The sequence below is a fragment of the Aspergillus lentulus genome (assembly GCF_001445615.1).
Source record: "Aspergillus lentulus DNA, contig: Alt04, strain: IFM 54703, whole genome shotgun sequence".
Taxonomy (NCBI): domain Eukaryota; kingdom Fungi; phylum Ascomycota; class Eurotiomycetes; order Eurotiales; family Aspergillaceae; genus Aspergillus; species Aspergillus lentulus.
This window is the reverse complement of record NW_028322122.1, coordinates 3,098,589-3,121,464: the sequence shown is the minus strand read 5'-3', so window position 1 is coordinate 3,121,464 and position 22,876 is coordinate 3,098,589. Positions and strand designations below refer to the sequence as shown.

At 48.2% G+C, this 22,876-nt stretch overlaps 9 protein-coding genes across 9 annotated transcripts; 5 read left to right on the top strand and 4 right to left on the bottom strand.

The window, feature by feature from the left end:
* Positions 1-557: 557 nt before the first annotated feature.
* mirD (putative MFS siderophore iron transporter) lies at positions 558-2,503 on the top strand (the record flags this gene model as incomplete). Its single annotated transcript, XM_033559652.2, has 4 exons — positions 558-811; positions 868-1,138; positions 1,186-1,528; positions 1,575-2,503. The coding sequence occupies 4 exons, from the start codon at positions 558-560 to the stop codon at positions 2,501-2,503; spliced, it is 1,797 nt and encodes a 598-aa protein (XP_033415543.1).
* A 1,190-nt stretch (positions 2,504-3,693) lies between these two features.
* On the bottom strand, positions 3,694-4,474 carry ALT_2297 (putative short-chain alcohol dehydrogenase; the record flags this gene model as incomplete). Its single annotated transcript, XM_033559651.2, has 2 exons — positions 3,694-4,080; positions 4,130-4,474. 2 exons carry the CDS (start codon positions 4,472-4,474, stop codon positions 3,694-3,696), a joined length of 732 nt encoding a protein of 243 aa, XP_033415542.2.
* A 585-nt stretch (positions 4,475-5,059) lies between these two features.
* ALT_2296 (cytochrome P450) lies at positions 5,060-6,648 on the bottom strand (the record flags this gene model as incomplete). Its single annotated transcript, XM_033559650.2, has 2 exons — positions 5,060-6,298; positions 6,346-6,648. 2 exons carry the CDS (start codon positions 6,646-6,648, stop codon positions 5,060-5,062), a joined length of 1,542 nt encoding a protein of 513 aa, XP_033415541.2.
* Positions 6,649-7,708: 1,060 nt separating this feature from the next.
* On the bottom strand, positions 7,709-8,713 carry ALT_2295 (uncharacterized protein; the record flags this gene model as incomplete). The annotated part of the gene is made up of 1 exon (XM_033559649.2): positions 7,709-8,713. One exon carries the CDS (start codon positions 8,711-8,713, stop codon positions 7,709-7,711), a length of 1,005 nt encoding a protein of 334 aa, XP_033415540.2.
* A 682-nt stretch (positions 8,714-9,395) lies between these two features.
* Positions 9,396-10,384, top strand: ALT_2294 (bZIP transcription factor; the record flags this gene model as incomplete). Its single annotated transcript, XM_089599306.1, has 2 exons — positions 9,396-9,489; positions 9,561-10,384. 2 exons carry the CDS (start codon positions 9,396-9,398, stop codon positions 10,382-10,384), a joined length of 918 nt encoding a protein of 305 aa, XP_089456452.1.
* A 941-nt stretch (positions 10,385-11,325) lies between these two features.
* ALT_2293 (putative HAD superfamily hydrolase) lies at positions 11,326-11,997 on the top strand (the record flags this gene model as incomplete). The annotated part of the gene is made up of 1 exon (XM_033559648.2): positions 11,326-11,997. The coding sequence occupies one exon, from the start codon at positions 11,326-11,328 to the stop codon at positions 11,995-11,997; it is 672 nt and encodes a 223-aa protein (XP_033415539.2).
* Positions 11,998-13,106: 1,109 nt separating this feature from the next.
* ALT_2292 (uncharacterized protein) lies at positions 13,107-13,463 on the top strand (the record flags this gene model as incomplete). Its single annotated transcript, XM_033559647.2, has 1 exon — positions 13,107-13,463. One exon carries the CDS (start codon positions 13,107-13,109, stop codon positions 13,461-13,463), a length of 357 nt encoding a protein of 118 aa, XP_033415538.2.
* A 2,613-nt stretch (positions 13,464-16,076) lies between these two features.
* ALT_2291 (putative pyridine nucleotide-disulfide oxidoreductase) lies at positions 16,077-17,825 on the bottom strand (the record flags this gene model as incomplete). The annotated part of the gene is made up of 1 exon (XM_089599305.1): positions 16,077-17,825. The coding sequence occupies one exon, from the start codon at positions 17,823-17,825 to the stop codon at positions 16,077-16,079; it is 1,749 nt and encodes a 582-aa protein (XP_089456451.1).
* Positions 17,826-20,869: 3,044 nt separating this feature from the next.
* On the top strand, positions 20,870-22,525 carry ALT_2290 (oleate hydratase; the record flags this gene model as incomplete). The annotated part of the gene is made up of 2 exons (XM_089599304.1): positions 20,870-21,411; positions 21,460-22,525. The coding sequence occupies 2 exons, from the start codon at positions 20,870-20,872 to the stop codon at positions 22,523-22,525; spliced, it is 1,608 nt and encodes a 535-aa protein (XP_089456450.1).
* Positions 22,526-22,876: the final 351 nt, after the last annotated feature.

The window sequence follows — 22,876 nt, the reverse complement described above, 5'->3', positions numbered from 1 at the left end:
ACTTATCTGATCCGTGAAATCGAATCAGATGTCTCGGAGAATTCCGGAATTGACCCAGTCAGAGTCTCCACTGATTGATAAAAATTTATCATGCCATCAGATTACTAGGGCATACCTTACAGTACCATACCATACAGTGGAATACACATGATTTTGTATAACCTGTATCATGATGGTACCTCTGCCATCCTACAGACCCTGTTAGTTGTAGTCTGTACCTGTGCAAGTTGGTCTGTATTGGATGAGAGTCATGTCGTCGACTCGACTAGTAACAGCGTGTCAACGTCGTCTGCCGCGTATCGGCACTGGAAGGAGTCCACACCATCTTTAGCTAACACCTGCGCCATTAGTCCCACCGGTGAGCGTCGCCTGAGTTCATCCCAACATGACCATCTTGCGTTGCTTTGCACTTTGCCAAGTCAGGAGGAGTTAAGTTGAAAAGCATGCGGAAGACGCTCGGCCCACGCTGATTCTGCCACTTTTGTGTCAATCTATAAGCTCCTCTCCCTCTTTTACCTTCAGTGTGTCAGACAGCACATTGTTCGATTCCTTCAAAAATGCTGTCGTCGTGGCAGAAAAAGTTCTTCCAGTCTCCGGAGCACCCTCCAGCTGAGGGTATTGCCCCTCCTAGGGATGATGGAGTGCCGAACCTAGAGACTGTCACATATCCGGATACCAAGCACCCTTCTGAAATCGTCAATCATGATGCAAGGGAAATGCTGCCAAATGAGGAGGCTCAAGACGGTGTCACTCAAGCTGAAGCGATTACCCTGACATGGTCCAAGACATCTCTGGGAGCTGCCTATTGCCTGTGAGCCAAAGACAATCTATATCTTGAGGATAACCACTGACCGACGTCAAACAAAGCATGTGGCTCCTGTACCTTGTCAACGGCCTCCAGTCCTCCATTACCAGCAATCTCTCTGCCTACGTGACTAGCGGTTTTGAATCCCACTCTCTGATCCCGGTTATCTCGATCGTCTCCAGCGTCATGTCAGCGGCAACCTACATGCCGCTGGCCAAAGTCTTGAATCTCTGGGATAGATCAATTGGTTTCCTGATAATGGTGGCGTTTGCCACTCTGGGATTGATCTTGTCTGCGACGTGCCACGATATTGGAACCTACTGTGCTGCACAGGTAGGTCCGCCTGCTCTTCCCACTAAACACAATCTGACGCGCCCAAGGTATTCTACAGCATCGGCTTCGCCGGTATCATTTTCAGTGTCGATGTCATTACGGCTGATACATCGACACTTCGTGACCGAGGCCTCGCCTACGCCTTTACCTCCTCTCCCTATATCATCACTGCGTTTGGGGGCCCTGCCGCAGCGGAGCACTTTTACGATTCCAACTGGCGGTGGGCATATGGCTGTTTCTCTATCGTTTTGCCCGTCGTTGCCCTGCCCATGTTTTGCCTGCTGCGCTGGAATCGGCACAAGGCAAAGAAGAGCGGGCTTTTGAAGGCCAAGCCCGGGAGTGGCAGGACGTGGATGGAGAGTATCAGGCACTATGTCATCGAGTTTGACAGTAAGTCTTTTTGGGGTGTTCTAAGATTGCATATTGATGGTCCTAGTACTCGGTGTCTTCTTCCTAGCCGCCGGCCTTGTGCTTTTCCTCCTGCCGTTTTCCATTGCCGGCTCCACCGAGGATGATTGGAAGTCGGCTTCCATTATCACCATGCTCGTGATCGGTATCCTCTGCCTTCTTGTCTTCGCTCTTGTCGAACGCTTCGTCGCTCCCGTCCCCTTCCTCCCATGGGCCCTCCTAGCCTCAAGAACCGTCCTCGGCGCCTGCATGGTAGACGTCTGCTACCAGATCGCATACTACTGCTGGTTCAACTACTATACTTCATACCTGCAGGTTGTCTACGGCACCAGCATCACAACCGCAGGGTACATCAGCAGCATCTTCGACGTCGTCTCTGGAGTCTGGCTATTCGTCGTGGGGTTCCTAATCAAGAAAACGAACCGGTTCCGCTGGCTCCTCTTCATCGCCGTCCCGCTCTACATCCTCGGCGTCGGGCTCATGATCTACTTCCGCAGACCCAACTGGTCCGTCGGCTACATGATCATGTGCCAGATCTTCATCGCCTTCGCGGGAGGCACCATGATCATCTGCCAGCAAGTTGCTGTGCTGGCCGCCTCGGACCACGACCACGCTGCTTCCTCGCTTGCCTTCTTAAATGTGTTTGGCACGATGGGAAGCGCCGTGGGGAGTAGTATCTCCGGGGCGATCTGGACGCATACGCTGCCTGGTGCGTTGCAGCGTCTGCTTCCGGAGTCGGTGAAGGCGGATTGGCAGACGATTTATGATTCGCTGGACGTGCAGCTCAGTTACGAGAGGGGGACGCTGGTCCGCCAGGCTATTGCCCTTGCGTATGCTAGTACGCAGAGCAAGATGCTGATTGCGGGGACGGCTATCATGGCGCTTTCGCTCATTTGGATGTTTGTTATTCGGGATATCAAGCTTACCAAAACGCAGACCAAGGGCGTTCTGTTCTAGATTGAGGCTTATTGTTGCCTGATATGGGGAGCTTGGAGTCGGAGGACTGGACCGTGTCCATTACGATTGTTAATGATGTAGGAAATCATGGAATAGCTTTTCGCCTTGGAGATGCTTACAAGTGGATGTGAGATGAGGTAATGGTAATGGAAAAGAGACTGCAGAGTGTGCAGGTGCAGGAATATAATTTAATGTCTTATCAGAGTGCTCAGCCAAAATGCTTTGACTGTAAAGGGTCTTTCCTCTGGGGAGTAATTACTTCCTTGATAAATCCAGCGACAACAGCAGGGAGCAAGTCCGACTTGAGATGGAATATCTGCAATGATCCCTTTCTCAACAGAGGTTAGGAACATACCTACGGTCTACCATACACTCATGCATGATTCCATGATATAGTTGTAGATGTCTCTGGCACTACGTGAGTTCCAAAAACCTCTAGATAGAACAACCACAGGTTGTCTTTTTCTCCTAATGGTAGTTTGTGATCAAGTGATGGGAAAATTCTGTCACCTTAAGGCTGGAATTCTTGTTATTTCCCTAGGCTTCTTCTAGTAGTCTTGATTTGGCTATTACAGAACTCTGTTAACTAAAAGATCAGAAACACCAGTACCCTAAGTCGGTGATAACTGAATTTCAATGAAATACAAGCTGACAGAGATCCACCCATACCATACGCTGTATTTCAATGTGGACATAATACTAGTGCTGGATACCTGTTTTGATCTGATAAAGACAACGACTTGGCAGTGGGACTCGCTAATGACTCCTAGATGATTTTACAGTGGACTCGGTGAGCAAAATCTTCCCCTCTGACCCCATCCGGATGATGAATCTGCCGTGCTCATCTTATCAATCAGTTCTTGCATCAACCCCACTTCGTCCGACTTCGCTTCCTTAGCGACTCTTCCGTCGTAGTCCACGTGTACGGATTAGACTCACCGTATATTGATCATGGTTATGTAGTGGGGGGTGTGCCTGATTAGTTACAGCGTTATCTGCTGCGGCAACTGGAGAAGCCACCGTTCATGTTCTTTTCTTCAACAACTCGCTTGGTTATTGTGTTTACTGCTCATGTCCTTTGATGACTCGGAGTTTTTATAGTTGGTTTTCAAGAATCGTGACGAGGGAATCCACGCTTAGTTCTCTCCTGAGATTTGGTATCTACCAACACATCACCACGAGCCATGTACTCAAATGGAAGGCTTCCAATCTACCAGCTTATCCTCCAAGATGGTCACCTGTCCCGTCCAATCCTCTCTTTTCTGAGCGAATAGATTCCAAGCTTGCTCAGCAATGTTCTTTGGATTCAGCGCTGGTGCTGATGGAGATACAGCCCCGCCCACCACCACCAAGCCAACATGCACACCCTGCGGGGTGAATATTTTATCCAACGACTTGACCAGATTAGCCTGAGCGGCCTTCAGCATAGACAGTGCAAAAAGCTCCGGAATGGGATCAACTGCGAGCAAGCTAGTCGTGACAAGGAACGATGGTCGGCAGTTCGTCCCAGTCGCTGCTTTCGCACAGAGGAGCGGCATCGCCCATTTTGCTACCGCATAGAGAGCGAGATTAGACACCTGCTATACGTCAATATTCGCCTTTCCGTATGCATGAGAGTTGAAATACTCTGAAATCCTCCTCAATACCCGAAACTGGAAACTCAAACAAGGGGCTGGGCGCTACCCGCGCCGCGTTGAAATACACACATTCCAAGGCCCCGAATTGTGCGACCTCGGCGAGTGCCTCTTCCAGACGGCGTAGATCGCTAATATCCACCTGCCAGGTCTGCACAGTGACAATGCAGTTGACGCTCGCCGCCGCAGCGAGTATGGCCTCCCGGTCTTTCTCCAGCTGGCCGGGGTTTCGTGCGAAGAGAGCGATGTTGTCGAAATATCGCTGGGCAAAGAGGGATGCAACAGCAACGCCGATGCCAGGGCCGGAGCCGACGAGGAGGAGGGTTCTGTTTGACATTGTGTGTATTTGGAGACCTTTCTGAAAATGTGGAGGCATTGAAGTGAAAATGGGATCCAGTTAAGGCCTGGTATTTATTATCCCGCTCAGGTGAAGGTGGCTTGCGCAAATCAATGCTAGCGGCCGCTGGTGGCATATCTCGTCTATTTGTGGAATGCTTGCATCCATTTCATTGTGTCTGTAACGTGGCAGCAATCGGGAATGAATGTCAAAAAAATGACTGGTCCAATTAAATTCCAGAGGTCTGCAACTGAATCGCAGCTTATTTTTCACTATTAGATGCTTGCATTCTCACTGGATGCGGAGGCAATATGATTTTAATATTGTCAGCACTAGCGGCCGCATAACCGATCCAGGTAGGGTGATCAAGATGACGGTGGGTGAGGCGAGAATGCACAATGGAGCTTTCAAGTCTTGCACATTGTCATTTTATCCTGCTGTCATCATAGTTTTCCAAACCTTTTCCATAGCTAAACAATAAATAGCTAATCTACATTCTACGCGGGAAGCGAACCAGGTACTATATAATGTAAAGTAGGATAGACATCAGTATGATCATAAATGTAGAATTATAAGCGCTAATGATTACTTCGCATCCCTCCTGCGTACAAGATCACATACTAATCCCTCCTGCTGCACAAACCATACATTCTTCGTCTTCCACTCCTTCTCTGGGCTGTGCAGTCGAATCTCAAACTCCCGCAGAAGCTGTGGGATAATCTTATGCATCTCAATAAGCGAGATATTCTTGCCAATGCAAGTCCGAGACCCCGCCCCAAACGCGAAGAAGCTCTGTTCCATCTTCTTCAAGTGCTGCGGGTCGCTGTCGATCCATCGCTCGGGAATGAACTTGTTAGGGTCGGGGAAGACCCGCGCATCTCGGTGCAGAACCCATGCGTTGATCCCAACTATGGTCCCACCGGGGAAATGCCTGTCGCAGATGGTGACGCCGCCCTTGGGCACTTCACGCTCGAGGATCAAACCCACGGATGGGTGGAGTCGCATTGCTTCCTTGAGAACGGCCTGCAGATAGGGCAGGTGGTTCATGGACTCTCGGTAGGAAATCGGGTTGCTTAGTTTTCCCTCTCGGTCGGCGTTATCGATCTCGGCGTTCAGTTTGGCCAGGATGGACGGGTTACGAAGGAGAAGGTAGAAGACGGCTCGCAGAGCGATGGCAGTGGTGTCCGAGCCAGCAAACACATTCGTCGAAAGATGGACAATGACATCCCGGGTGGTAAGCTTCTCTGGATCAGACGCATGGATGGCCATCCACCTGGACAGCATGTCCTTTCCTGCGTCTGGTTTCTCCGCATCGAGCTCGCCGTCTCGCTGCAGCGATGCTCGCGAGTTGATGGCCTTGAGCGTGAAGTTCAAGACCTGGTTCCATGTCTCCATGCTGGGCATGAATATCGGGAAAAGAGGATTTCCCAGTAGCAGTGGGTGAGCCTCGGGGATCTGGCCACACACACTAGCATACACCAGCATCCCCTGAATCGCTTCAATCATGCCGTCGACGTCCTTTCCCTCCTGCAGAAAGCCAAGTTTCTTGGCAAAGGTGAATTCGCCGACCACGTCAAAGGCGTAGTATTGCAGCCACATGCCTAGGTCGACGGCTTTCTTGCTATTCGCAAATCTTGCTAGCTGATTGATGAAGATCTCGGTGCAGGAGTCTACTGCCGATTCAAGCTCGAGCAGCGAGGTCATACTGTAGGCGTTTGCCACTGGCCGCTTTTGCTCCCGATGGAACATCTCGTCGCGCGTGGAGAAGAGGTTCATCTGCGGCTTTTTGTTCCATGATATGCACTGGATGGGATAGAATCCGGTCTGCTAGCGTCAGTCATTATCATCCCAGTATTTCGGCTCGCTCTAACCTTTGTGAAGCCTTTGTTGAGACCGTAGATAATTGGGATAGCACTTGGATCTCCGACAGATATGTGCTTCGGACCAATGCGGACCAGCGGTCCATACTTGCGATGCAGGTCGATGGCTGTATTGTGGTGATCACCCTTCCACACACTGTGCAACTTCCACAGACGAGTCCATTTTGCGAGTGCTGGCCCGGGAATTCCTGCAAGGCTCCTACGGAAGCGATTGGTGATTAGACGGAGGACCACTACCGCAATTACGAGGTATGCGGCGTATGCCTTGAATGACGATAGCGCTAGAACTTCCATGCTGACTTTGACAGATGAGTTCTGCTTGGTGAGGGTGCGGTAATCTTTTCAAGCGATCCTTGGCGTCTTATATGCTTGAAGATAGTAGCAATATCGGCTCATGTTCTCCCATCCGATGCAGAGATCCGATCGGAAGTCCCTCGGGTGCGACTTGCTCGTTAGGTAAATAGACTCCTGAGCACTCATCAATGGCTATGATGATTGCATGTCTTTCAATCCCCGTGGGGGAATTGCGGAGGCGGGGAAGATCTACAGCCTTGCGCGGGGAACAAGAGCATCGATCAGTGCACAACCAATGAGAGGTAGTTTGCAGCCCCAGAAACAAGTCGGTAATTGAACTCTAACTTACTTTATCGGGGAGGATTTCTATTCCCAATTATCCAGGGGCATCGGTATCCATCCGACCGACAAGGCAGTCATCGCTTCCGAATCTTGCAGATCATGTGGATGATTTGTGCTAGTAGACCACTGTTGAACTTCTGAATGTGATCTTCCGTCTCAGTAGGGACTATCCGAATATGCGGGGAAAGGAACTGAGGTGGAGACCGGGTGGCCATAGCGCAGAGCTGAAGAGCGAAGATAATCGGTGAGGCCTTGTCCGAAATCCTGCAACATATGTAATGCAATCTGCTGAAGTGTATGCTCCAGCCCCGGGGTATGCGCCCGCGACCCTGAGATTAGGTGGAAGGGTCGGTGAGAGCTCAACGACGCCAGTGATGACTATGACACCGGGCATCTATATATCGCACCGTTCCTGTGTATACTCTACGGCTATCCAGAAGGCTACAGAAGGGAGTCTGAGGATCAAACTGTGGCTCGGAGCATTGCCGAATTGCACAAGGTGCATGGAAGGGACCCGCTCCATTTCTTCGACCACTATACTAAGCCTCTTGCATACATATCACCCCGTGATCTGAAGTCCTAAGCAACATTCTTTTATAGGATGAATGCATTTCATTGGAAAACTATCACAATATCAATAAAAGCTATGAATATACCGCAGATAGGAATCCCCTAAGAAGAGCATTATTGCCTTCGATGTCGGTGAAGAGACGCTTTACTACTGATCATCCGCCAATCCCACCATTTTCAACGAGTCCCTCCAAAGTCTGCCTTCGCTCTCCACGTCGTAGGTATGGCTGACGTAGCTCGGTCCTGAGATACTATCATCATCATTTCCACGCTCCGCCTCAGCACAATCGGCCAGATACTTGCCCCCCTTATTCGCCCACTCCTTGCCAATAGCAGCCCACACTGTCGTCGCAGCACCTTGCTCCGGGCTCTTGAGGCTCATGGCTAGAGCCTTATCTTCTAACATTGCCGCAACCTGCGCGTCGGGGATGTGCTTCGAAAGGCCAGTTAAAATCCCACCAGGATGAACGCTCGTTGCATGAAGACCGAGAGATCCGTAGCGGCGCTCAATCTCATTGGCCATGTATACGTTGGCCGTCTTGGATTGCGCGTAGGCAACCCAGGGGTCATAATCTCCTTTCTCGAAGTTGTAGTTGTCTGATGCATTGATGCCATGGCGACGGTGAGCGGCAGAGGACACATTGACAACTCGAGAATGAAAATCAGGGGTCGAGGCGGCCAAGAGCGCTGGTTTCAATAGCTGGAAAAACAGGAAATGGGCCAGGTGATTGGTGCCAAACTGCAGCTCGTGGCCATCCTTGGTGAATTCAAGAGTTGGCACTGCCATGATGCCGGCGTTGTTGATCAGGACATTGACCTTGTCGGTCTTTGCGAGAATCGTCTTCGCAGCGGCACGTACGCTTTCGAACGATTCTAGGTCCATTTCGATGAATTCCGTGCGGCCTGTCTCAGCAATGTCGGCCAAAGCGGCTTTGGCTTTGGGGACATTTCGAGCTGTCAGGTAGAGCGTTGCTCCAGTGGCGGAGAGAGCGCGCGCCGTTTCAATACCGAGACCGGATGAGGTTCCGGTGATGACGATTACCTTGCCCTCTAACTTGCCTTCCATTTCTTCATCTTTGACCACTTGCAATGCTCTTGGCCGGGAGTCTCCTGGTCCTTCTGGGCTAGCGTGAGCTGCGGTGTATCGAGCCATTTTGTAGCGGTGGATGAGGATAGATTGATGTAGAATGAAGTGAAAGTACTGATTCTTGTGCTGGTAGATACATGGGAGTTAAGGAGAGAACCTGCGTATTTATATCATTTGTATGTCTTTGCATTCTGTCGCCCAAACCAGAAACCTTTGAAGCCGGCTGACTAGTTTTGCCTCTTTCGGTCTATTCAGCAAAGTGGTGATACAATAGGCCTCAGGATACCTCTCTCACCTTGCCTTCAAACTTGACTGTATGGGGCTCGCTGCTGGCTGACTACTTTTACCCATTTCAGTGATGATATGTTAAGCCTTCGAAAAACGTCAAGTCTTCATAGCGGGCTATTCCCGGCTAACAAAGTTGAATATGGGACTGGCTGACTACCTTCACCTCTTTTAGTCTATTCTAAAATTGTCTATACCAGGACGAACTGCTCTTGCGTTTAATTGGATATGTGGGCCTGGCTGACTACTTTTGCCTCTTCTGGGTTGATAGGATGCCATGATCCATGGCTCTTCCTGTCATCTTTCCGCACGGTGCCGTAAGTTCAATATGTGGGGCTGGTCGGCTGACAGATTTTGCCTCTTTCGTCGCTAGCTTTTCCGTGCATCTAGGTACATCTATCCTTGCCTTTGGCCGTCGAGAAGCTGACGGTTATTTCCTCTTCAAGTCGGTCAGCCTCCCAAAATGGATCCTGAAAAGAATTGTGAGGACTGGACAGGCATCGAAGACAGGAAGCAGCGGAAGAAAGTCCAGAATCGGGTAAATCAAAGAGCTCATAGTAAGTACACCGCCAGCTACGAAGCTTACTTTTGTTCCATTTTTGATCCATCTACTGACTGAGTGCATCAGGAAGACGAGTCAGCGAGAAAAAGGCCCAAAATCCAAGATCTGGACGCCGTCCGTACCGAGTGGATCGTTGGCGAATTGCAAATGACAAACCCTCCCAACCTAGGAAAACCGAATCGATCTCGACAAACGCGTTGGCAATTCGAACTTCATCCCTGCAAACGCCTGGGCTAGCAATTCCAGCAGTGTCTGACAGATCCGCCAACATTCACTTTCCTCTTTCTGCCGACCATTTACTACATCTTATCCACTACAATGTATATCGAGCACTTGCTTGCAACAAGGACGTCCTGAGGCAATTCGCAAGAATAATCACCCCAAGTGATGCCGTCGGCAATATGCAGCCTAGCAGACAACTTTGCAGTGGTCCGACGATCATCCACCCCCTCTCTACGGGCCTCCCAGGCTCACTCTTTCCGACATCTCTACAGATGGTCCATCCGCACCCTAACTGGATCGACACGCTTCCGTTTCCACAAATCCGGGACAATCTAATTCAATGCGAGGGCTATGTTGATGTGATGGACTTTCTGAGGGATCTCTTTGGGGATATGGTGAATGATAGTCGATTTACCACGCCAGAAACGTCTGAACCCTTGCCGACATCTACCCAAATGATACTTCACGGGGAAGACGAGGACATGGTTACTGCTGGACGCAAAGGGTTGATTGTCTGGGGGGAGCCGTACATGAAAGAGAACTGGGAGGCTACTCCGGGGTTCCTCAAGAAATGGGCATGCCTGTTAAAGGGCTGCGAGGAATTGATCGAAATAAGCAATCGCTGGAGGACAATAAGGGGAGAAGAACCTATTGTTCTGGTTAATTGATGTGCTGCCCCCCTTCCTTTCGTATGCTCACAAAATGCGATCGATAAGATCATGACTGTTGTGGTTTCTAGTCATTCTTCCGAGTCAATGTCAGAGACTATCGGCATCTGCTCGAATAATACAGCACTATCATTATGAATCTGAAACCCTAGGCTGACGAGAACATTGTCCGGACGCCTTGCTTACCTAGTAGTATTATATTTCTTCAACCTCCATGACTACCAGTGCGAAGTTGCAATCTGAAAAGTAAGGTACATCCACAGGCAGGATGCTTCCGTACAACATTGCCATTATTCTCCTGCATCAGAATTGGACAAATAGTTTGACTCAACGGATATACTGCACAGTCGTAACTAGTTTTGAAATGTCATTGCAAAGCGCGCACTCCGCACTATAACCCAGTTACTACCCGGTGACATTTCCTTTCGATTGGCCCTACGCCCAGTGTGAGCTTTCAGTTTGATAATGCACAAGTATCGCATCCCGCGATCAGATAAGAAGCGTTGTCTAAGACCCTGGGTATATAATAGTTAATATGTATATACCATCCTGCACCATCCCGATCAGGCGTGGTGGGGACGGGCGCTAAATATAATGATCACCCATGGATTCCACGACCCGAATCCCCTCATTTCGCTCCCAGAACCGTCAATTCAGATCAAATTGGCCTTCATATATTAGCCATGGCTTCCTCTGACACACAGTAAGTGCACTTTAAAAACGCCATCGGTATATGGCTTAGTATAGGGTATAGACATTGTTGATCGCCGACATGAGACAGGACAACAAAGACCGCCACCAGCCTCCCCGCAATCCGGGCGTGCATTTTCGACCTGGATGGTCTACTCATCAACTCCGAAGACATGATAACTCGATCCACGAACCTTCTTCTGGAAAAATATGGAAGGTCTGTCTTCACTTCATCAATTCGCGCCCTGCTCATGGGTGTTCCCGATTCAACAAACAGCGACCTGTTCCACAACTGGGCCCAATTGCCCATCTCCCCCGAGCAATTCGCCTGTGAATTGAGGGAAGAAATGCACCTGCAGTTCCAGACTTGTACCCCACTGCCTGGCGCGGAGAAGCTCCTGTCGAACCTCAGCCGTGCACGTAGCGCGTCTGGAGACCGGATCGAGCTGGCATTAGCATCTAGCACTAGCAGCCATACATTCGAATTGAAAATGTCTAGACCAGAAACCAAACAGCTGCTTAACCTTATCCCGTCTGAGAGGCGGGTCTTGGGTGATGACCCTCGGGTGCGCCAGGGTCGGGGGAAGCCAGCGCCGGATATTTATCTACTTGCATTGCAGGCCTTGAACTCTGCGGCTGACTCTGGGAAATCCATCTTACCTAGCGAATGTTTGGTCTTTGAAGATAGCGTGGCCGGGGTAGAGGCTGGAAGACGGGCTGGGATGAGGGTCGTTTGGGTGCCACATCCGGATCTGGCGGCCGAGTATCAAGCGAGGGAGAAGGATGTGCTGGCTGGGAGGACGGGTATGAGTGCAATCGGGAACGAGTGGCAGCTAGGAGAGATTGATTATAGCTGGGCTGAAAGCATACCGAGCCTGGATCACTTTGACTACGAGAAGTACGGCATCGTTGTACAGTCATAGTAAGTTGTTCCTAACCAGACTGGCCCTCCTCACTGAATGACTGGAATCTGTTCCCACGCAGGAGGCGGAGAATCTATCTGTTGATGTTAATGAAGATAGATACAGACTCGATGTACCTATCTACGGCAATTTTGGTGGATGTTCTACTATCTATTTGACCCTACAGTGATACAAAGTGTAAATATACACCAAATATAGGTACCTCTTCCTCCAATGCCTCGCTTGCAAAGTTACCATGATCCTCCTTAAACCATCCTTTCGTTCCCGCACTCTGCTGGCCCTTTCCGACTCTGAATTGAGCCAAAACTGGTGGGACAGAGTCGATCTCTTCTTGATACTGGGTTTGCGCCCGCCCTAGTACTCCATACCATAATGAACAACTTAGCCACCTTGAGCGCCTTTTTTCACTTCTTTTTTTTGGAGCACGGTCTAGCCAAGGTAAATACACCAGGCAATACCGATTATATGGCTGAAGTTTGGACTACGCCTAGTCTGTCAATATCCGATGGGCAAAACTGGTAGTTTCGTGTAACATCTGCCGCACTTACATGAATTTATCCTGGTGATGGAATACTGAGACAATACTCATCAGTACACTTTGGAGGGCAAGTAGACATAATCCTGTAATTAGTCTCCTGTGCTAATGCAGAAATATGGGGGCCACCGGCGTATCTGACATCTAGTCATGCTGTCAGTTTGGGCAAGGCTACATTGCGCTATGAATGCACAAGTCTAGATTATTGAGGGCATAATTATGCTTTTTGCATTATTCTTAATAGGCGGGACATATGTCTGGGGTCCTAGTGCTGCCGTGTTATGGTTATTACCCTTTGCAGCGAATGGTGAGGTCACCCGCCTCTGGTCAAGTTGCAAACGTAACAGAACCATCTAATGTCAATGACATAGGGCCACATTGGGCTCCATCTACATTACCCACACTTTATCATATAAAGCAATAACCTCGCCCAGCTGGTCGTCAAGCAAAACAACAACCACACGACCAGGTCAATTACAATTAGTACTTTACATCCCTAATACCAAGACATTGTAAGCCCACCCCTTCTCCATATAATTCGCAAGTTCTTGCTATTCTAACATGAGACACTCTTATGAAACAGATGCCAGAATCACGAGGAATAGTGAGAGGCTCTGGCCACAACATCTCTGGTCGATTTTTCATTGATGGCATCCTGCACAATCTCGATGTATACGTTACCGGCGAACCTCTTCCACACTTTAGCGTCTCCAATGCCAGGGTGACCTATGAGTCGCCCAAAGAATTGCGGGGCCAGGAGGTGCTTCAGCCTAGCTCGCGAGTTGGAGGATCCGACATTTCTTTGTCTCTGATGGGTCGTTCGGGTACTCAGTCTATTACCGGTCAGATTGAACCACCGCTGCCAGAGGATTTTCTAATCTCTGGGCAGGGTGCGTGGGGAGTCTATAAAGATGATGATGACGACGACTAAGGAAAAGCCTGCTGTTCTTATTGCTCTGGTACAGTACCCTGTATCTCTTTGTATACTAGGGTCCATGAGCGAATAAGCAATTCAACCTAGTGGGCAATATCTCAGATGGTGCAATAAGTCACGAGGTCCATCTTGGAATAGGATGGTGTCACATCTATAGATACCCGTGGGCTATGTATGCAGTGCAACTGTCGATGTAAGCGCTTAATGGAAGATGCAGCCTCAATGACCCCGACTTCTATGACAAAGCCAAGGGGAAATTGGATTATATGGCTAATATAAGCCACCTTCTCTGGCTATGCAGTTCGCTGATTGACCAAGTGAACTAATAGGTAGTTCAGTGCTGGGTTGGGCGCTAGAGCAAAAAGGCATTGAATTGTTAGGGCTATGGCTATGTCTAATATGCACGCACTTTATGGAATTCCATTTAATAAAGTCCAGGACAACATCTCCTAGCATGCATAGATGGGAACTCTTCTAGCCATGTTCTGTGTCTGATAAGAGTATGCATCTCCCTATTGTAATAGACCTTCAACCTGAGCTTTAGTCACCTGAAAAGGTCCTATCCCTAAATCCTGAGCTCCGTCTTATCCTCCATGAACTCAGAGAATGGACTTTCTCTTATCTCCTCTGGTCCTCAGGATGTGTGCCCATCCATGCAAACAGAAACATCTCTCATATCACATATAACATTATTATTCATTAGGCTTATAGTTTAGGATTTATTATTTAAAGTTATTTCCTCTTATTAGTATTAACTCTTTATAGGAAGAAGAGCTAAGCTTAACTATTTCTTTTGGAATTTATAGATAGCTTACTCAGTAAATATAAAAATATTAATACTTTCTTATTTTAGTTTTAATCTTATTCTGCAGGTCTATAGAGAAAATTTTATACTATTAGTTACTATCCTTTAGAGTTATCCAGTCTATTTATAGTTCTTGAGAGAGAACTGATAACACGATCGACATCGCACCCCCTTGGATAGGGTCCCTACCGCTGACTGTTGGCTGGACTCGCTGGAGGCATGAGATTCGCCAATGAACAGACTATAGTCAACTTGGGAGCAAGTAAAGGTGTCATCAACACTTTTTCCACAAGCAGATGTCAGTCAAAGTGTATCGGGCAACACCTGCAGCTCGATTAAGGACTACGTTGCCAACTCAGAATCCATAGAGCGATTGATTGAAGAGAATAACATGAGATCGAGGGCAGGTTGGATACTCTCTGAATGTGCCTATACTCAAATGTTACAACACCAAGATGGCCAATATCACTTACAGCTGGGAAACCAACTTCAGATCTCTTCCTGGCGCCTGCAAAGTTCTATACTCACTAAAGATTCATCACCACAGCAAAGCCACTCTCAATTATCAACTACAGTAAGTTAACTAATTACTACTTATACACTTTAACAATAGACAGCATCAGAATAACCTTGATAAGAGTGCTACTAAAGAACCTGCCCAGACAGGCATAATCTCTACGCCTAAATCCCATGTAGTTAACACTAAGGAAGGTAAATTAAGTAGTTATTTGCTAGCTGTCTTCACACAGTAAAAGCAACCTATCCAGCTAAAACTAGCTAATATAGGGGTATATATGCTTTTCCCACATGATATCTGGGAAAATACAGACTATCGTTCCCTTGGGGACTATGGTTCTGTTAGAAAGGGAGATGGTTTTCATCACGTGGCATTTCATAGTCACTGCCAGGTAGTGTCAATACGAATGGCACTGCCTACAACTGCATCTCGCATTTTTCACAATGTTCGGGCTCAAGACTACTCTTGAGACCAAATAGCAATTCCGCGACAGATATACAATCCAGTCGCCCCAGCGTACTTTGCCTCCGTCGGCAATGCCTACTACCGTAACTTCCTTGTTGACGGTGGCCGGCTAGGGACACCATGCCTTCGCGGCACGCATATCAGGCCGTGCATATTCCCTTACCTTGGTGATCAGTAGGCTTGGGGGATGGCACGAAGCGAAGCTAGGGACATAGAAGGATCGTCCATTGCACACGTAACCGGTTGGAATTTGAGAAGGAAATTACAGCACAATGTATAAGGCACGAGTTGACGCCTTGGAGCTCGTATAGTTTTCACGCCGTATAGTGCTCTTCCGCTAGCTCTGAGGTAGATAATATTCTGCACTTGTATCCTCTAATAGAGGTATTAGTCAGCCCTAACTTTTCCTATTTTACAACAATAGGCATCACAGGGTGACAGAACTAAGTATAATTAACATTAGCAGCTTTACAGCTAGTCACCAGTAACAAGCTAATATAAGTCTACTAACATACTACGGCAAAGCCACACGGGCTGCTTCTTTAATGCTAATAGCATGGGTAGAATTTATACATAGAAGCTATTATCCTCTACTCTATATACTAGAATACTAGATGGCTAAGGCATTCATACGTGGTAACAGGACTAGTTATAAATATTAAGTAGCCACTATCCTAGGCACACATGCCACGAATATATTTATTCTCTTTAGGCCATATTAGCAGGCATCAGCTGGCATGATTGCGCCTTTCCCACGAGTTGAGGCGGGTTTCTATAGTGAACATGTAGGCAATGAAAAGCAAAGCCTAGAACCATTTAATCACTACTGAGCTAATTCCACTGCTAGTTCTGGCTGATATCCACCATCTGTAAACAACTTCAATCCACCATCAAGATTCGCTGCCCGATAGCCAGACTGCACTAGGATTCGATAGGCCAAGTAGCCATGATAGCCTACCCTAGAGTAGACCAGTACCGGGCGATCCTTTCCAATTTCATCAAGTCGTGACCTCAGCGAGTCGATAGGAATATTTCGAGCAAGTGGTAGATGGCCTTGTGCAAAGTGCTCTGCGGACCGCACATCAATAATATGCCATTCGTGTAGATGGCCCTGTAGATTTTGAGGATGGACAGTATGAAGGTCCCCGCGTAGCAGGTTACTTCCCACGGACCCTGCCAGATTGACTGGATCCTTCACGGAGCCATACTGTGGCAAATAGGAGAGTTCGAGATGCTCCAAATCGAATACAGTCATCCCAGCCTGCATGGCGGTAGCGAGCACATCGATGCGGCCGTCCACGCCAGAATGTCCGACGATCTGGGAACCCAGCAAGACGCCACTCGCTCGTTCAAAGGCCACTCTCAATGTCAGTTGCTGGGTCGACTGGAAGTATCCAGCATGGTCCGGCTGGTGGATGGTCACTGATTGAGGGTCATACCCAATCTGCTTAAGCTCGGAGACTGAGAGCCCGGTGATGGCCCCTGTCAAGTGGAAGATGTGGTATACATGGGTCCCACAGGTTCCCGGGTACGCGGTAGCATGATTGAAGATATGATCCGCTGCGAGTCGGCCCTGTCGATTCGAGGTTCCGCTCATGGATGACACCTGAGGGATATGGGAGATACTGTTCATAACCTCTGCTACACTGCCCACTGCATATATGTCAGGATCGCTTGTCTGCATGAATGCATTGACCACAATCCCTTTCCTGACATTGAGGCCTGCGTTTTTAGCGTGCAGGACTCGTGGTTCGGGTTCCATGGCCACGACTACCAGGTCCGCGGAGAGGATAGAGCCATCGCTAAATTCTACGTGGCAGAGATCGCTGGCCTCTGTCTCTGCGATCGCTTGACATTCCAGCCCAAGATAGATCCCAACTCCGTTCTTCAGGAGCTCTTTCTGAATGATACTGGCAAAATCCGGATCAAATTCCGGACAGAGACGGTCACCAGCCTCGACCACGCTGACACGGAGGCCGAAACTATACAGACTCTCCACGGCTTTGAGGCCCGCGAACGCGCCCCCAAGGATTACTACCTCACGACAATCATTTTTCACCACGAACGATCGGATGGTCTGCAAATCTGCGGGGTTCTGCAACGGGAACACATTGTCTTTTTTTATGCCTGCAATAGGGCGAAGTGCGGGATCGGCGCCTTGTGCGAGGATCATCTTATCATACGGCAAGTCATAGGTGGTATCAGTCCTCCGACATTTGACAGTAATCAAATGACGCTCCCTTGAGATGCTGACAAGCTCGGTACAGACGCGCACATCCAGGTTGAATCGAGCACTGAGCCCCGCGGGAGTTTGGACTGCGATCAACGTATCCCTTTCAATGACACCACCCAGGCAGAAGGGGGCAAAAGAATTTGTGTAACTAATATAGGAGGCTCGCTCGATAACAATGATCGATGCGTTTTCATTCAGACGGCGTGCTCGAACCGCTGCTGACATTCCCCCTCGGGCGCCACCAATGATGACCAGCGTCAACTTTTCGCCTTTGGTCGGCATCCCACCGCCTCTAAGCTCCGTCCCGACTAGAAGAGGAGAGCCCGAATCGGCGGACATTTGTTACTGTGTGTGTTGTTTCCTACCACGAGTATGGAAAATGAATCTTGTTGCTCGACATTTTGCGTGGGATCCCGCTGCAGATTAAATGCCTCGCGATATTAACTGGCAATCAGAACGATTGATCGAGAAGCGGAGATGGCATGACGTCGTCGGACCTTATTTCGATTTGCATGATCATGACACCGAAAGTCAATGACGCGTGGACAGATGTTTGGAGACCCGGAGCCGAGGGCCGTTTAGCCTCTTAGATAAATGGAACTTGGCCGCTCTAACCCAGTTTTCTTTCAGAAGGAAAGGCCTGCGCGTCGTCGAATACATTTTGCTTTGTATGCACTGCAACATACTGATATGCTCATTTTCGAAAAGGGAAGGGTGTTAGTTGGGCCTTCTCCTTATTCTATAGCTTCCTGCTGCTACAAAGCAGAGTATTCAGACCTAATAAAGCGCGGCATGTTCATAGTATATGCAACAGAATGTTTGAGCACCCGCAACAAATGCAACCCTAGCATTCCACAGCCAGGCTGATTCCAGTGGATCGATCGTTCTGTGAAGCAAGCTTTTGCAACCGATTCAGTCTCGAAGTCAAGTTTTCAAGATCTCAAGTTAATATGCGCATTCTGCCTATTATCAACCTGGCCCTCACGGCCGGTGCAGTAGCTGAGCTTTGCAATACCGGGGTAAGCTACTGCGGCTTTTCTCGGCTAATAACATTTTGCCTCTGGAGGTAATGGTGCTTCGTGACAGCATATTCTATTAGATGCTGTTTGGGGGCTGACCCGTCCCCCTGCATCAAACCGGGAACATACCCAATACCAACTGATCTTGTTTCAGCAAGATCTAAGTTAGGTGTTACGGAGAGAGAGGGAGTTGGCACTTTTACTTTTGATTCAAAATATGAGGGACCTTGGAATATTCAAGGGAACTCTATGTAATGTGACCACAGACCAAATCAAACCAAGAACCGAAGTCCTAAGTCTTAAATTCAGTATTTTAAAGTTTTCCAAAGCTGTAAAGGCCCCGTTGCCTTAAGTCACTTAGAAGTGCCAGTAAAAAATTATGGAATCTTTGTCCTACTCCCCACATTCAGCTTCCCAATTTCAAACGTGAAAAAACTGACTCGTCTTCAACACTAGCTAAGCAAGGATCGAGAGGGCATCTCCGTGAAGTGCTCTCTCAATCTTCTTGAAGAAGAAGGACCAGTATTCAGCACAGTTGCTGGTATCATTACACCTACCTTATGTGACGAATGCCAACGCTTGGGGCAATGATCTTGATTAATCTCCTACATTAAAGACGTGGCAAGTGCGTATGCTATAATGTCTGGGCAGGCATTAAGACCTTGAGAATATTACAAGTTAAACTCCAGAGAAGTGAAAATGTTTGTATATAATATATCCTTTCAACGTGCATGTTTACAGATATAATTTGAGCGCCGTTTGACCTGACTTATCTACGAGTCCTTTACACACTTGACTACAAAGATCGCGGAAAGTGTAAGTGTTAGTTAATAATGCAAATTTATATAAATCTAGAACCGTTGTTTAAAAAGTGAATTCACGTACAGCTTATAATATATATGGAAGAAGCATGAATCAAATGAAAGTAGCAATGCCTGGCGACATTGCTATTACTCACATATGTGGAATTTGTCCCCAAGATCGGCCTCTAGCATAAAATGTACTGTGCCTGGTGGAACTGATGGCCCGTCTTTGTTTCATGAAGCAAACTAAGAATGGAAAGCTGTCAATATGTAAGCCTGACATCTGTCACTCACGATAATTCATGATATCACAGATTCCATTTGTCAGTAATCCCCAGGTACAAAATCTGAAATAGCTGGAAATATGTTCAGTCTAATAGAAGCTTCTTGAACCTTCTGTCCTGAAGAATGACTTCTGTTCTATTGTGCGCTGGTCTGCACAACCGTGAGCTTCAAACAATATCAAGAAAGCCGTCAAGAACGTCAACTACATCACCCGGACAGATGGTTCTATGGCAAATGGGACAGGTGTTGTGAAAGAGCAAAAACCACTTTTCGAAGCACCAAGAGTGGAAGACATGTCGACATTCTAGGCTACGCACTGACTGGGTTTTCAGAACTTCTTCAACGCAGATAGCACTGTAACAACCAGAGTATCAGCATGCATCACAACAACAGATACGTATACTGACCAAGTGATGGGATCATTCTTAGACAGCAACGGGCTTTCCTCGTTGCACCATGAAGCCTGCCAGATCTGTAGGGACCTCACCGGAGCAGCTTCATCAAGATGCTCGAGCCTCTGTTCTCGAGTCGCTGTAAACATATATGGATAGTCAATGCTCGTACGTGTCAGGTGCGGATATTGCTCGAAGCGGGCCCACAACCTTAACGTGACCCTTCTCATGATCCAATATCTGGTCAGCTTGATATCCATAGCTACTGCTCAACCACATACCGCGCCATGGTGGGCCAACATAGTCTATATAAGAACTCGAGCACTTACAAAATTCCAAGTACTGTATAGAAGATAAAGCAACATATGATGATTGATTTCGATAGTGCCGTATCTTCCCGCTCTTCCCCTGTATTTGGCGGCTGGGTGTCGTTCATCGTGTACGCTGCGAGGAATAGAAGCTGAAAGTCTAGTAAAAAGATGATCGATTTCATGTCAGTGCCCCTACTCTCGAAATGATATATAAACTATAGTATACTTCCATCGGGTTGCGACATCCGTTTGATGGGGGAGAAGGAATATCTCTGGCAGGCCCTTCTAGTCGTATGATGGGTGCTCCATGTAGGCACAAGCACTGTTCATGGCCCCCGGCCGAAATGTCAGCAGGCCTGATTCGCGGAATGGCCCACAAGAAGAACCTAAAAGCAGGTGTCAGCCCACCAGCAAATCGAGACCGGCGCGCCTTGCAGTTAAATGCTACATATTAGAAGCCAATGTGACATCATCGTATTTGCAGTGATTGGTAGTTGCCAACTAATATAAGGGTGCGTAGACCCGACGCGACACAGTTCCTCATCGATTCATCCAATGTTAACGATAGCTGAGATGTCAAAAGTCCAGAGGCGAGACCCGAGCAATGTTCAGGCGTGGCTTGTTGGCAGTGGGATGGCCTGCCTGGCAGCTGCTGTTCATCTAATTCGTGAGAGCAATGTTCCAGGTAAAAACGTCCACATACTTGATTTACATCTTGGGTTTGGTGGCGAATTGGGAACCTCCGGAGACGCGCAAAACGGTTATTTCGTTCCCTTCGAGTGCCATCCCTATTTTCATGGCGACTGTATGAAGGATCTGCTATCTGTTATACCTAGCCCTGGCAAACCAGGCAAATCCATGATGGACGATATTTACTTTTCTGAAAAGACTGAGCGGCAACCGCCGCAGGACTTTGCGATGACGCGTGCAATAAAGCTGGGAAAGTCTGGACCCGAAGTCGTTCACACCAGGGGCATCCAGGTGGGATTAAAGCAGCGATTGGAGTTGATGAAGTTCATCTTGGAGAGCGAGACGAGCTTAGGCGCGAAAAGCATCAATCAGATCTTTGAGCCGTCCTTCTTTGAAACTGGATTTTGGATGCTATGGTCAACAGCGTATGCCACTTAATGGCATCCTCAATATGACCACTAACTCTCCACCAGGTTTGCTTTCCAGCCTTGGCACAGCGCTGTCGAGTTCCGAAGGCATCTTCGCAAATACCTGGAGGATATCCAGCATATTAATGATGTCAAGGGAGCCTATCGGACGAAGTACAACCTATTCGACTCTATCACTCTCCCTATCACAGAATTTCTGAAAGGAGAGGAGGTTGATTTCCGCTTTAATATTGAAGTCACTGATCTACTGCTCTATCCCGAAAGTGACCCTACCACAGTTTCTGAGATTAAGCTGATCAAAGAGGGAGAGGAATGCCTGATCACGCTGGACCCAGAAGACATCTGCATTGTCGACCCAGGTTACTCCCGTTCGGGGGCAGATTTCGGCAGTGATACTGCTTCTCCTCCGTATCTTACTTCTAACTGGGAAGATTTGATGATGAAGGAGTGGAAGTTGTGGCAGAAATTATCTGACAAGTCTCCAAAATTTGGAAACCCAACCAACTTCTTGTTACGCGCCCTTGAATCAGGCGTAGAAACATTTACTACGACGCTCTGGGGCCCACAATTTGTGAACCTGTATGAGAAGCTCACTCATGACCGGCCTGGAACGGGTGCCATGCTCTCATTGACAGACAGCAAGTGGTCAATTACACTGAGTATCCCACATCAACCATTACTCCCAGCACAACCCCAGGATGCTCATGTTCTATGTGGGTACGCTCTGAGCCCTTCCAGTGAAGGGAATTTCGTGAAGAAACCAATGTTTGCGTGTTCCGGGAAAGAGGTCTTCACTGAGGTTCTTTCTCATCTTGGGTTTCCAGTTCAATCCATCCTCGAAGCTGCGACAACCATTCCTTGTGGATTGCCACTGGGCACTGCACCGTTTTTGACACGTGGGAATAAAGATCGCCCGCAGGTGATTCCACCTTATACTACCAACATTGCATGCGTCGGCCAGTTTGCAGAGCTTCCAGAAGATACCACCCTGAGTGTGGAGTACAGCGTGCGAAGCGCTCAGACGGCCGTCTATAAGTTGATGGGCCTGCCAAAGGAGCCGGCCAAGCCCAAGAAGAATATTCTCTTGGAATTGTTTGATTTATTGATATAACGCATGGTCGACAGGTTATTGTCTTTCCCACGTTTCTGTACCGGATTGGATCTATTGAACGCCCATAATTCTAATTCATCTTCTCCCGTTCCTTCTTGGTCATTTTGGTCCTCTATGTCAGCAATGTCCTGAATTGTGCATTGCTTAGTACTCAGTGTTCCAATAATGCTTAACAGCACTCTTGAATCTCCGGGCAAGCTGAATCAAAGTGGTGTCTCAATTGTAGGTGAACGTGCACTTTTTGCCGAGAAGGGGATACGGCTGCTTCCGGTGCCCTCCTATTACACCAGTGGCTGTGGCCCCGAGATCCCATCTGGCACACCACCTATAGTGCCTTTAGTCGTAGTGAGA